At 43.9% G+C, this 14941-nt stretch overlaps 1 protein-coding gene across 1 annotated transcript in view; it reads left to right on the top strand.

The window, feature by feature from the left end:
- LOC144109709 (phospholipid-transporting ATPase ABCA3-like) overlaps positions 1 to 14941 on the top strand; it is a 53417-nt gene that overhangs the window by 26790 nt on the left and 11686 nt on the right. The window contains exons 13-16 of the mRNA XM_077642507.1: positions 293 to 489; positions 1437 to 1733; positions 3436 to 3561; positions 13865 to 14122. Of these exons, the coding sequence (XP_077498633.1) occupies positions 293 to 489; positions 1437 to 1733; positions 3436 to 3561; positions 13865 to 14122 (878 nt within the window). The remainder of the gene's footprint in view (positions 1 to 292; positions 490 to 1436; positions 1734 to 3435; positions 3562 to 13864; positions 14123 to 14941) is intronic.

Genomic DNA, 14941 nt, shown 5'->3' with positions numbered 1-14941 from the left:
TCACAAATGAGGAATTCCGCTACTCATGGAATATAAAATCTGCAGTGTTCTTACATAGCTCAGTACATAGAGAACATAACAACAAGCTGTATTTATTTTTTGATTAGTCTGAAGAACAAACTCCGTGACTATGGATATTAGTAAAACTATGCATAATTGCTAAGAAAATGTAGTTATAGTTATGAAGACATAGTAATAACTATATGAAAAACGTGTTCGAGCAACAAAATATTTACAGCTTTTGAAAGTTTGAGATTGCAGTAGCATATGCTATTCTTTCCATAATGCGCAGAGCGTTCGTATGGTTCAACGGTCAGTGCCCTTATAGTGCCCTGCTGTCCCTGAACATGTTCAACACCGCCCTACTGAGGAACATCACGGGCCAGAAAGGATCAACTATCACTCTTGTGAATTCACCTTTCGTCGACAAGCAACACCTGGATACGGAGAAGTTTGAGAGCCTTTATGGAAGGATCATGCTCGAACCTGGTGAGCAAGCACTTCGAGAAGCCATTTGAACAGCGCGTACGTTGCGAACATTTCTGCACTTTTGAGTTGTAAAATCTTTCTTGTAAATGCTCTTCGCGTTCATTTTAGCAGGATCACATGCGTGGGGTAGGTATCCACCAGGAGGTACAAGTAATTTTCAAAAATAGGTTTCTTGGGGAAAAAATTTGGCTTTGGTGGCATAGCATAACCAGTGTTGGCAGACATCGGAAAGCAGGTGAATTTTCTTTAGTAAGCTGGTATCACACCACCACATGTCATTCTTATTTCTTGAAGTCTCGATGAGTCGCAGCACGAAAATTTGGTATAGGTGAAATGAAGTACACGTGGTCCCGAGTTACGGCACTCGAGATCTGTCAAAACGGAATTGGCCTGTGTTCACTCTGGTTGTATGGCGAACCACTTTTCGAACGCGATCTTAACTTGCACGAATGGGGCCGCAAGCTTTAGCAGCTTTGCCTGCTATATATGAAACTGAAAACACGTTGCTGGGCTTGTTTGTGCATTGTATTCATAAATTAAACCAGTCAAGAAGATGCACACAGAAAAACTGAGAAGATAGGAGAGAGAGAGATAGGAGCCTCTTTCCCATGTTCTCAGTTTTCCTGGGTGCTCCTTTTTGTCCGGTTTCTCATAAGAAACGGAGTATTGCTGCAAGAATTCGAAGTACTGCAAACTGGCGGCAATTGCGACGCTGACACACTGGAGCCCACGCCTTGCATTAATCAGCTGTAGGTACTAACTGTATATCGAACATGTTGCACACATATCTTTTTCTCGCTTCAATTACCTTCCTAGGCAACAGCCAGTTATATTTACGTTACTTTCATATAAGCAGCACATGAAAATGTCCAGAATCTTTCTCACGTATTAGTATGCTTTTCCACAATGGGAGTTTCGGCGATGACGATCGTGCTCGTGCTTTGCAGGTCTCAACCGCCTCGGCCACGAGACCGACCTATTTGCAACACGCAACCTCATCACTCGCGTGCTCTACTCGTTCTTCGTGTCCCTGGCGATGAGCTTCTACGCTGCCAGCCACGTGTTCGCCCCAATGGCGGAATGGAGCAGCGGGCTCAAGCACCTGCAGCTCATGACCGGCATGTCGGGTGGCGTCTACTGGCTGGGCCACTTCCTGTTCGACATGCTCACGGCGCTATCCAGTAGCCTCCTTCTCATGTTCATCATCTTCCTCAGCCACATGGAGATCCCGATCAGTTACCACCGTACGTTTTCTGCCCGAGCCGAGGGTGGCATCGTGGTCAGAATTTATCCAGAAGAAGGGTATTCGTTGAGAAAAATGGAACCGCAAATTTGAAGCATGCCTTACAGTTTGTTACGACTGAAGCAGATGCACCAATCACACAGCCGTGTCGTACTATTTTTAAGATGAAGTCCTTCTTCACTTAGTCTTAAGGAGATGGCGATGCCGCTCAACTGTATTATATCTCTCGAAATAGTGCGTTAACAAAACAGTCCACAGACTTCCTTGCCTGAATGGGTATGTTTATTTTGAAAATTTATACCACTGTAGTTTTAATTTGTGGTTTTATATTTTCTATTATCTTAAGTTTGTAATGAAAATTTTGTACCACAGTAGTTTGCATTTATCGTTTAATATTTTCTATTATCTTATCGAAATTGTGTACATTCCATTTGGTCTGCATTTGTATTTTGTACTCTTAGAATTCTGTATTGCTTCAGGTGATATGTTTAGTTCATACTGTGTACGTTTCTTCCCCAAACCTGTTGAAATATTGAAAATGGTGCTACAATAGCAATAAACAAATTGGAAACAAAATCTTACTGAGCATATTCTTTTTGTGAAAATTGAAGCTTCTCTGCCCAAATAAATGCTTTCCCGGCTGTAGAACTGAGACACACGGTGAAACAACAAAATATTGTCTCTCTCCCACCGTGGGTGGCCGACGTCTGCAAACCCTGTCATGAAATAATATAACGTGACATTAACTCGACCCAGAGGTTTTCTTAAAACTATAGCTTAATGCACCAAAGTAGATTTAAAACACTACAATACCACGAATAAAGCAAGAGTGCTGGTATGTAACTATTTTATCCCAAACCACTTTTGCCGAAAGCAGCAGTCGTAGTTTTCATTTTAACCGAAATAATCATAAAGCAGAGTTAAACCATGAAAGCAGTCCAAAAGAAAAATAACCCTCTGTATTACTGTCACTCCCATACTCTCAGCCCGACTTCCGACGGAGCGACGAAGTTTTAACACAGCACTGCGCCAGAGTCCCCTCTGGCCTGAATGATGCTGCGAGTTAAAATATGCCTTCCTGCCAAAAGCAGGACGTCTGCTCTCCTTATTCTCATCATGAGCAGAGTAATAAAGGAATATGCCAGTATCGTTTTATCTCATTTTTGGCAAAAAACTGCTTGTTCAACAACATGCTGCAAGGCTCAATACTAAGAGTTGCCACTTCATACAGTGCTGCAACCTGCGGTGAATTCTTTGATGTATGCACGCCCAACCATTTCCTGAAACACTGAAGTTTCCTGTTCTCGTGTCCCTCTCCTTATTCAAGATTTCTGATAACCCCCCGACAGAGTAATTATAAAACTCTGCATAAAAGGCCTATGTTCACTAACAAGCCATTGTTCCAAGAAAACCGACCAGTTTCCAGTTGTTTCTACTTAAATTCACACAGAAGGAAAAAGTTCTGTGTGCGTGGCGCGGCTACAGCAGGCAGTAAACGCTGGCTTCTTCAGCATGTGTGTCTGCTTGAAACTCGAGTTCTCGTGGAGCCGTCGCCACTTCCCCCATTGTCCAATTCTTATGCAGAGGTCTCACGCTGACGAAAGGGTCGCATGATCTTTAGCACATAATTCGTGGTCTAACGCGTTCCCACGCCCAGCTGAAGCTAACCCCAGAAGGAAGGCTAACGGCTTTACCGACCGCAGTGGCCATCCTGGCTCTGTTCGTGGCCAACGCGTTTTCAAGTATGCCGCTCACATACCTCTTCTCGGGGCTCTTCCGAAACCCGACCTGGGCTTTCTCCTTCTTGGCCCTCGGTCTGTTTCTAGCAGGTGAGTGCGGTTTATGGTCCGGCTGCCAAAAAAATTCACTGAAACCTTAAGCGGTTATAACAGTACACATCATTCTCTGTCTGTAGTCACAAGGAACCCCTTCTGGAGCTGTTTTGAAGGACCGTAATTGTTTTCTGAAATGGTTTGACTGGGCCTTTGAAACTGTTCCCGTGTTTTAGCTCCTTTGGTTGAACGCACGTTTGAATGACAGGGATTTGAGAATAGGGGTAGAGTAGAATACAAAGTGCTGCTTCAAAGAAATACTGAATACAAGTGAAACGTTGAAAAACACATCTAGAATGTTCTTGCGGGCTAGTTGGTTCATTGCAGAAACAAGGGTAGTACTGTACGAAATAGACACGAAAGGAGAACAGGAACAAACACGACAACACAGGCGCAGACTTCCAACTGTTTATTCGACACTGAAAGGCAAACCCTATATAAGGGATGAACTTTGGCACATAACAATAATTGTCATTCACAAAAATCGTGATTAAAATCTAAACCAGATTGATCAAATTGTTACGTTGCAGAGGGGCCCATAAACCACACAGAGTGCTCAGTCAGCATGTCCCCAGACACTCCATGTCAAGAAAATGAAAAAAGTAAGGAACCTAACAATCAACCTGAGTAAAGAGGGTGAAAAATACGTGAAATGACAATGCAGGTGATTCAACAGACAACAACAGTAAAAACTATGAAAACGAGACAAAATCGTGTGACATATGGAAAAACCAACATGAGAGCATGGAAACAACAAAGAACACGAGTAAAGGCGAAAATTAAAACCAGGTAAAAGAGTGTAATGAGGTTTGGAAAACAAGCATGACATGGACGGCAACAAAGAACAAGTGTCAAGGTGAGCATAAAACCTGATAAAGACTACATTTCCGGCCTTGAGGTACATACATCCAGGAACAAAGTTAGGGCAGAAATGAAACAATTATATGGGGCCTTCTAAAAACGCGATTTCACTCACTGAAAGCAAAATAGACGGAATGCTGATACATTTTTCACCATTTTTTACTATGTGATAAGCTTCAACCACCTCCCTTTCCGTCTTATCTCTCGATTTAAACAAAACGGTAGTGTTGCGCAAAACTGGCTTGTGAGGTACTTTATTCTTGCCCTTCCCTTTACAGTTATTACAGTGATGTGCCAGATGACCTCCCATATTGTTCTTCACTGCCAAGTTATGTTCGCGTGCCCGTTCATTGAAACACCTACCAGTCTGCCCAATGTAAACTCTACCGCATGTGAGGGGAATTTTGTACACAAGGCCCGAATCACACTTTGTGAACTTCTTTTCGTGATTGATATTGCATTGCGGCCCGGTTCTCTTTTCTGTCGACAGCAAAGGGCAGACGCTGCTCAGCTTGATCGGTGCCGAAAATACCATCCGGACACGATATCGGTTCGCCACTTTTTTGATGTTGTGGGATACCTGGTGTATGTAAGGCATCGCCTGCAGTGGCTTTTCCTTGTCTTTTTCATTCTTTTTACGGCCTTTTAGCTTCTGTAGCAGGCTTTCACACGCTACGGTGATCAGCTGGGGCGGATAACCAGCTGCGCGAAAACGTTGAACTTGCTGGCTAAAGCTTTCCTCTAATCTGTGGTTGCATGATTTTTCTAGGGCAAACAGGCAGGCTAAGATTACGTTGGCACGTTTTACGAACTTAGAATGTACGCTTCCAAACGGCAGAGGGTTCTTTTTGGTTCTCGGACTGTATGACCAGCAGATGTGTTGAGAGGCGAATTCGAGTGCAAGGTCAAGGTACTGCAGCCTGTTGTCGTTAGCTTACTCGTGGGCAAAGATTAAGCCCTGGGACGAGGTGTCAAATATTCCTGGAATGTCAGTCATCATCTCATCAACGTTATCTTCTGGGGACAAGTTAAGGGTAACTAAGTATAATCATCAACATACCTTGTCACTGGTCAATCTTTTTTGAGTGCGCTGGTCAACCGCTGACAGGTAAATATCACATAGGACAGGGGCTACAGACGACACTATGCAAATTCCAGCTTTCTGCAGAAAATGTTTTCCTTTAAATTCAATGACAATGGAGATAAGGTAAAATTTTAAGAACTCAAGAAAATGTTCCGTGCTGACCCCTGCCTTTTTCTGAAAACCTACTTCCCCACTTTCTTGTATTTTTTGGCGGATTGCATCAAACAGGCCATCATGTGGTACAGAATAAAAAAAGTCTTGAATGTCAATAGACAAACCAGTCGTGGCTTTCAGCAAGCTTTGGTCCAAGTACGCCACCACTTCACTTGAGCTCCGAACAAGAAACGGGTATTTTCCAACTATCATTTCCAGACCCAAGCGTCCTGCCAAGTTTCTTTGTCGGAAATCATGGCTCGTAGAGGACACTCCAGTTTATGGGTTTTTCCACTGAAGAATACATGCAGACTACCAGTTTCTTTCTTTACTTTCTTGGCTAAGGTTTCAAGGTTCATGCTCTGAAGCACCTTGAATGCAAACCCTATTTGTTTCTTCGGAATGAATTTTGCTGGCTTGAAGTTTTTTGTTATTGCTTCTGTGGCCTTTTTGTCGAACGCACCAACAGGTAAGGCGACAAAACCGTCTTCTTTGTTCGACTGGATGATGGTCAGGCCATTTTCTTTCAAATAGTTGACTACTTTCTTGATAGGTAGTTTTTCAGCAGGTAGATGACTTACAAAGCGCTGAAGGCAGTCCATTCTGTCGCCGACGACTCGTTCCCTGCGACTTTCAGGAACACGCTGCCCGACTTGTCTCACGACAGCAACCAGGTGAGAGCGCTTGACGGGAGGCTGGTAGGAGAACTTGGGGCCTTTTTCTAGGATCCTCACTACGTCTCTAGGTAGCACAACACCATCAAGGACGGTGGCCATGTTAGCAGCCTGAGAGCCGCGAGGCCTCTGTGAAAGGACCAGCCTCGCTTGCTGCCAGAGGAATTCTGAGGCATTCGCTGCCAGCCTTCTGTACTCTGCATGCCTGGTAGCTGCGACGATAGCATCAAACTCCTGTTGAAGTGAGGCCTGCAGCCAGTGAGAATTGAGCCTCACATGTCTCCAGCACTCTGATTTCCACACCTTGCATATTCTACTTACGTGGCGCCATGATGGTTCCAGTTGTCCGAAGAAAACTCGTACTTGCGGCGGCACTATCTTGCGTTTCAAGCAGTATGCCAGGACACGGGACTGACAGGTGGTCACAGCGATGAGGTGCCCACACGTCAACATAGCATCGCGCTTTGTTTGCGCACACAAAACCGAGCCCAGGGTAGAATAAATGTGACGAAGTAGAACGTTCTTGCTGGCTAGTTGGTTCATTTCAGAAAAAAGTTTAGTACTGCGCGAATTAGACACGACAGGAAAACAGGAACAAACACGACAACACAGGCGCAGACTTCCAACTGTTTATTCCAACAGACTGCAGTACCTTCACCTTACACTCGAATTCGCCTGTCAACACATCTGCTGATAATACAGTCGGAGAACCAAAAAGAACCCTCTGCCATTTGGAAGTGCACATTCTAAGCTCGTAAAACGTGCCAACGTAGTCTTAGCCTGCCAGTCTGCCCTAGTAAAATCATGCAACCACAAATTAGGAGAAAGCTTTAGCCAGCAAGTTCAACGTTTTCGCGCAGCTGGTTATCCGCCCCACCTCATCACCACAGCGTGTGAAAGCCTGTTACAGAAGCTAAAAGGGTGTAAAAATGAAAAAGACAAGGAAAAGCCACTGCAGGTGATGCCTTGCATACACCAGGTATCCCACGACGTCAAAAAAGTGGTGAACCGATATGGTGTCAGGATGGTATCTTCGGCACCGATCAAGCTGAGCAGCGTCTGCCGTTTGCTGTCGACAGAAAAGAGAACCAGGCCGCAATGCAATATCAATTACGAAAAGAAGTTCACAAAGTGCGATTCGGGCCTTGTGTACAAAATTCCCCTCACATGTGGTAGAGTTTACATTGGGCAGACTGGTAGGTGTTTCAATGAACGGGCACGCAAGCATAACTTGGCAGTGAAGAACAATATAGGAGGTCATCTGGCACGTCATTGTAAGAACTGTAAAGGGAAGGGCAAGGGCAAAAATAAAGTACCTTGCAAGCCAGTTTTGCGGAACACTAACTTTTTGTTTAAAATCGAGAGATAAAGAGGAAAGGGGGTGGTTGAAGCTTATCATATCGTAAGAAAATGGTGAAAAATGTATCAGCACTCCATCTATTTTGCTTTCAGTGAGTGAAATCGCGTTTTTAGAAGGCCACATATAATTGTTTCATTTCTGCCCTAATTTTGTTCCTGGATGTATGTACCACAAAGCCGGAAATGTAGTTGTTATCAGGTTTTATGCTCACCTTTACACTTGTTCTTTGTTGCCGTCCATGTCATGGTTGTTTTCCATACCTCATTGCACTCTTTTACCTGGTTTTAATCTTCACCTTTACACGTGTTCTTTGTTGTTTCCATGCTCTCATGCCGGTTTTTCCATATGGCACACCATGATTTTGTCTCGTTTTCATAGTTTTTACTGTTGTCTGTTGAACCACCTGCATTGTCATTTCGCGTATTCTTCACCCTCTTTACTCAGGTTGATTGTTAGGTTCCTTACTTTTTAATTTTCTTGACATGGAGTGTCTGGAGACACGCTGACTGAGTACTCTGTGTTGTTTATGGGAACTTCTGCAATATAACAATTTGATCAATGTGGTCTAGATTTTAGTAAGGACTTGTGTAAATGACAATTATGGTTATGTGCCAAGGTTTATCCCTTATATAGCGTTTGCCTTTCGGTCTCGAATAAACAGTTGGAAGTCTGCGCCTGTGTTGTCGTGTTTCTTCCTGTTCTCCTGTCATGTCTAATTCGCGCAGTACTAATCTTTTTTCAGCGCATCTACATTCATAGGCCATGGCCCAGTTTCAATCCATTTCATGAATTTATAACGATAGCCTATATCAGTGCCGATATACCGGTTCTCCCTATTAAATTTCACCAAGTTTTCAAATAAAACTGAGTGTACTAGGTCAGTGAAACCACCAGAGTGCTATTGACAGCCATGCGGCATAGGCCGCGGCATTTTTTTCTTCTTCTGCAAAACTAATTAGTAAACCCAAATTAGCCATGTTTAAAAAATTGGCTTTGGAAAGTAAGTTTCAATTTCAATGTTGTAGACAGTCTTGAAAACCACCTTTCTAAAATGTATACAAGGTACCATTTACATAGTTATCGACACTACGACGCGATAGAGTGTTACTTCACCACTCCAAGGAACGCGGTCCATAAACAACAACCGATAATCTCCAGAGTGCTGTCACTGACGCGGCTGCGACTTTTTTAATCAACACGTACTTTTGTAATCACCATGTCAAGTGTGCTGAATATTTATTTGTTCCAGGGTACTCACTATGTTTCCCACTGTAAATGACCTTTTCCAGTGGCCATGGACTTTGCATATCAGAAAATTTACGCTGTTGTACTCGGCTTGTCTGGCTTGAACAGGCTGATTACTAACAATTATTTGCATGAAGTATTATTGTTTTAAGAGTGGAAACTCCAAATCTTAGTTATGTGTTGCTTCTTCGGAGTGATGCAAAGCCATTTAATTATAAAACATGGACAGCCACGTGGTTAGGGCCAACAAGCGGCAAATAATTTAACAATGAATTTTTTCTCTAAAGTTGCTTTGGTTTTGGCTTCAGCAGCTAAGTGATGGCTTTGACACAAAAGAGTTGAGGTCGCCAAAGGTGCATAAGAACTGAAGTATGGTTGCTCCATTATTTATTTTATTTCACACCAACGCTAACTTAAGCATGCCCAAAATATGGTGTGGCAAAAAATGAAGCAGCGATTATATCTAAAGTATAGCAGCGCAGCACTAGAAAAATCAGCGCACAGGCAAGGCACAGCGCTTGTATCTTGTCTCCGTGTTAGATGTTTTGGTGTTACGCTAGAGTATACTTTTTCGCAAATTAACCACTAGCCAGCGTTCTTACCCTGAGGATTAGTTCAAGTTTATTCAGTACCGTGCACAATTATTGCAAGTACAATAAAATCGGTGCAGGACGCCCCATAGTGCACAACTGTCGGTAGGAGGGGGGGGGGGGGGGGGGTGGAAGACCTCCTAGAGCAAATCAATTTGGGTAAAATCGCAAACAATGATAAGCAGCGTACCAAGTAATTAGTACAAAACAAACAACCTACAAAATGCAGCGGTAAAAATAATATTTGTCAGTAAAAATGGAGCAAAAAGTATAATGTCAACTTAGTTCACAATACAGACAAAATAAAACTTTAAACAAGGGTTATTACCGTATAATCATGTGAATTACACAGAAAATCGATTAAATACTCTTAAATTCGATGATAAAATGAGTGAACAGTAAACGACGCCTTAATTTCGCATGGTAAAATATTCCAATCGGATATGCCGGCAAACATTGTAAATTTTCAATACAATCGTCCTCACTTTGCACAAAAGAAGATTATTACACTGTTGAAGCCTAGTAGCAAAAGTATTTATAAGTTTATCAGTAAAGCCATCAAAACGAGCATGATGATTAATGACCTTATACATAACGACATCGCAGTCCTTGTGTGCCTTGCGTGACTTGAACTCGTCTTTTAAGCCACTGCCATCATTCGGCTGTTGAAACCGTAACCGAAGTGACGTGAAAAAATTCATTTATAAATTATTCAGTGGAGTGGACGAATTCCACGTCTTCACAGATGTTTATTATTATCTTGCGCATTATTTCGGAGAAGAAAGGACGCGTTCAAAAATTTGGTAGCGCAACTCCTTCAAAAAGTTTTCACACCAAGAGGTACCTTTTGTAATCTTGGGGGTCCTAAAAGAAATTATTTTTAGTTTATTAAACAGCGGCGTAGATGACGTGTTGATGGATGAGATATTACAAAGTTGCGTTCACATCTAAAAGTGGCAGGGGTCACGTGACCAGCTCGCGACCATGCAGGAGTGACGAGAATTGTTCGCGCCTGCAACACTGCCTTCAGAGTAGTCTGTCACAGAGGCAGTCGCTCGGCGCACCCAGGGGTCCGTTCTGGAGAGCTTAACGGAATGCCTAACCGTTCAATGCCTCTGCTAAGGCTAAGTAAGAGCACTTAGATTCACTATGAATATTCGCGACGTTGTCACTGGCCGAATCTCCATCGCATTTATACGTGATTCCAACGTTTGTATACAGAAGAATAGGAGTAGGCTTAGAAGGTCAGCACTACATGGCACGTCTAATTCCCAAGCCAACGCCAATCGTGTGTGTCAAAAAAAAATATATGTCACAGCGCACATCAATTGGCTGCAAAACCTGCATTTCAAATGTTCTGAAAACAAATGCAATAAACAAGGTATTCTTTCCAGAGATATCAAAAATGCCGACTTTGAAGGCCGCCTTTGCGGAAAGAAGAATGCAAACATGTCAAGTCACGGTGTGATTTCCGACAACACCACACACTGACGAGGGAGAATTGCGATGCAAAGTGACGTCTCTAAAAAAGTCTGTTACTTAGCATCAGTCCTATCAATTGTTTTGGACTCCGCTATTGCAAGGAGAGAGCCTAAATCGGTCGCGCTCTCAAGTGAGAAGTCGACGTGAAAGCGGTCTAAGCCCAGGCTTTTCGCTTATTACCATTTTGATTTTTGCGGTGTAAAGTATTTTCTATGCCCGTGTGTTTCCCGATCACTGTTTTGTTTTTTGTCTTCCATTTCCTGGTACACGCTACCCTGACGGATGGTTTGTTAGGAGCAAGACCTACGGAACTAGAGACCTGCACATTTGACGGGGTCCTGTGGGACTGCGTGCGGCAACTTTCGTTAACATTTTGGCTGTTGAGGGCGCTCGGCTGACCTGTTCGGTTGATGTTCAAGCAAGGCTAGAAATTAAACAACGGGGAGTAGGGAGGTTAGCTTTGGGAGCACATGGAAATACCCCAAATCAGGGGGTACAGGGTGATAAGGGATGGGCGTCTTTCGAGAGCAGAGAGGCTAGCAGTAAGATTGCATTTGAGGAACGATTGAGAAAAATGGAGGAAAAGCAGTGGGCTAGGAAAGTTTTCAGATACCCGTATATAAAGACTGTTGACACGAAATGGAGAAAGCGAACTAGAAAATTGACAAGCAAATATCTGGAGAGCCGTAAGGGGGCAAATCAGCAATTATCGGTTAAGAAAAAGGTTAAAGAAACAGAGAGAGCTCTGTGGAAAACAGGGATGCTGACGAAATCGGCACTGGGAACATACCGGACCTTTAAACAGGAAATTGTCAAGGAAAATATCTATGATAATTGTAGGGGAAGCTCTTTGTTGTTTGAGGCCAGGACTGGAGTTTTAGAGTCAGGTACCATGAGATAGACACTTTGTGCATTGCGTGCGGAGAGGAGGAGGAAACGGCTGAACACTTGATACTTTTCTGTAATGGGCTTCACCGTACAGTGGAAAGCAGCGGGGCTGACTTACCCAAAGCATTGGGGTTTAGTAATAGTGAAGGGAAAGTGGATTTTAAGAGGTTAGAAGTAACCCAGCGAAGGTTATCTGATTGGTGGCTAAAAGCAAGACAGGAGTAAAATTTCACAAGACATGGCTAGGTGGCTTGAGCCACCGCCAGATTTAAAGGGTTGAGCCGTATCCATCCATCCATCCATCCATCCATCCATCCATCCATCCATCCATCCATCCATCCATCCATCCATCCATCCATCCATCCATCCATCCATCCATCCATCCATCCATCCATCCGTCCGTCCGTCCGTCCGTCCGTCCGTCCGTCCGTCCGTCCATCCATCCATCCATCCATCCATCAATCCATCGTACATCATGATCATCATCATCGTCTGCTTGCGACAAATGATTTTTTCCTCTCACTGCCTCCCTTTGCATTTTTCCCGTCTTATTATTTTGAAACCTAGTAATGAACGATGCAAATATGGCATTTATTTAAATCCTAGTGGTGACTATTCTGTATGTGCGCATGCATGCGTGAGACTTTCCGGCATCGTTGCTAAGGCAATGGATGAATTATGAATACTCGAAACGTAGACAAATGATAAAACTATTACATCCTTGAAGTAAAATAAACGACGCCATCTTGCTCAACAGGTTAATTGTAGCGCTACGCCACCCGTAGCTGCCACTCCTTAGCGGCAAAAGGCATGAACTAGAAGGTGCACGCTGGAGCAGTGCCAAATGTGCAGATCTCTAGTGCAGTAGGTCTTGTACGGAACTAGAGACCTGTGATTCCGTCCCTGCACACTTGGCGGGGTCCTATGGGGCTACGTGCGCCAACTTTCGTTAACTTTTTTGCCGTTGAGGGCGCTCAGTTGACCTGTTCGTCTGTCATGATCATCATCATCGTCTGCTTTCGACAAATGATTTCTCTTCTCTCACTGCCTCCCTGTGCATTTGTCCCGTCTTATTATTTTGAAACATAGTAATGAACAATGCAAATATGACATTTTTTTCAAATCCTAGCGGTGAATATTTTGTTTGCGCGCATGCCAGGCGTGAGACTTCCTGGCATCTTTGCTGGCAATGGATGAATGATGAATACCCACAACGTAGACAAATGACAAAACTATTACGTCCTTGAAGTAAAATAACTGACGCCTTCTTGCTCAACAGCTAGGTTAATTGTAGCGCCAAGCCGCCCGTAGCTGCAGTTCCCTAGCGGTAAAAGGCATGAACTAGAAGGTGCGCGCTGGAGCAATGCCAAATGTACAGGTCTCTAGTTCAGTAGGTCATGGTTAGGAGAAGGGTGACTCGACATCTATGGTTAGGTACAACTCAAGAATGAAGTAGCGAATGCCCCTCGAAGGACGCTTTCCAGCTAGTGCGAATGGCCGCCATTCATGACGTCGCGATTAACCCCGGTTCAATCCTCTGTTACGCTAGAATAATTGCTGATTAATCTCCAGCTACACTAGCGTGGCAGGGGATTAACCATGAATTAACCGCTTAACTCATGGGGCTTGAGCTCTAGAATCATTAGGGGTCACTTCGTCGTCAAGACCTACAGGAAACGGTCAGATAAGTCTTAGTGCAGACTAAGATAGAGAAGAGGTGATCGTGCAGGACCATGGCTCAGGCATAACGGGATTGTCCAATGATGTGAGTGTGAATGCGCTGGCGAGTGCGATGAGTGGATTGTGCAATGATGGTCTCCGCTTTTAGGAGTAATCCTATCTGTGAGTATGTGTGCTGTCTCGTCATTATGACGTAAGCTGCCCCTGTCTCTGCCTCCCATCTTGCAAATGAAATAAGACAACAATAAGGTATTGGCTGTCGACGTTCACCTATTCCCCGCAGGAATTGTGGGATCACTGGGAGTGGAGATCCTCCAGGTGTTGGTCCAGGAGGAGCCAACCGTAACCAATTCACCTGGCCTTTTCATCTGGGGCCTGGTGTTCCGCTGGTTCCCCACCTACGCCCTAGTTCGGGGGGTCATCAAGGTCATCCTGCTGTCAAGGCTCAACGCCATCTGCATCACGGGCGGGAAACTGCTCGAAGAGGCCTGCCAGAACGCCGTGCTCGCAGTGGACAAACGCATAACGCGTTGTTGCGAAGGTCAGCGATCTCTTAATATCTCGTCAGGGCGCTACGTTGAAGACTAACGCAGCTGATAACTGTGCCAGACGGCCCGTTTTCAGCGGTGTCCTCTGTTTTAACAGCGTTAGCTCTTAATCATCACGTTTCTCGATTTCTTGGGGTCTGCTACCGCCTCCCTTCGGGGTGAAATTTTCTGTCCTAGGAATTGAAGATGACGGCCCGTATAGTAAATCAATATAGCAACCCAATTGGCGATTCTTTGGTGACGTCATTAGTATATCGAATGGGGATTGACTCGTGACGTCACTGATTTTGTGACGTCTTAATAAACTTGTCACGTTACTACGTTTAATCGCTGATACTCAGTAATTAATGAGGTAATCGTAAAACGAATTAGATCTTTGGAATTCTCTAGATGAGTAGAAAAGTTAGACACCAATACTAACTAACGAAGTTATTATTTATGGTTAGGCTTAAATTTATTTTAAAATAATCAACCAATGACGTCTTGACCTAAGGGCATCGTAACGGGCTCGATGAGTAGAACAGTTAGACACCAATATTGCCTAATTAGGTTGATATTTATTTGTGGGTAGCCTTAACATGGTGGCCGTGACGTTAGCACTCGGCAGCTCACAAGGCAGCTCCTGGCACTCGGCAGCTCTTGCTCGCCATGAGGTATGGAAAAGTAGCCTAATCACGTGGTAATACATTGCATGTACGATATATTGCGCTACCAAACAGCTACCGCTCGTTACTTCGTCTATCAGACGGTGGCGGCATAATTTTTTTTATCAAAGATGCAATTTCAACAATTTTATGAATGACTTGTGCAGG

The sequence above is a fragment of the Amblyomma americanum genome, chromosome 11, assembly GCF_052857255.1.
Source record: "Amblyomma americanum isolate KBUSLIRL-KWMA chromosome 11, ASM5285725v1, whole genome shotgun sequence".
In the NCBI taxonomy this organism is placed as follows: Eukaryota; Metazoa; Arthropoda; class Arachnida; order Ixodida; family Ixodidae; genus Amblyomma; species Amblyomma americanum.
Note: the sequence above shows the minus strand (reverse complement) of the source record. Positions and strands in the feature narration are given on the sequence as shown.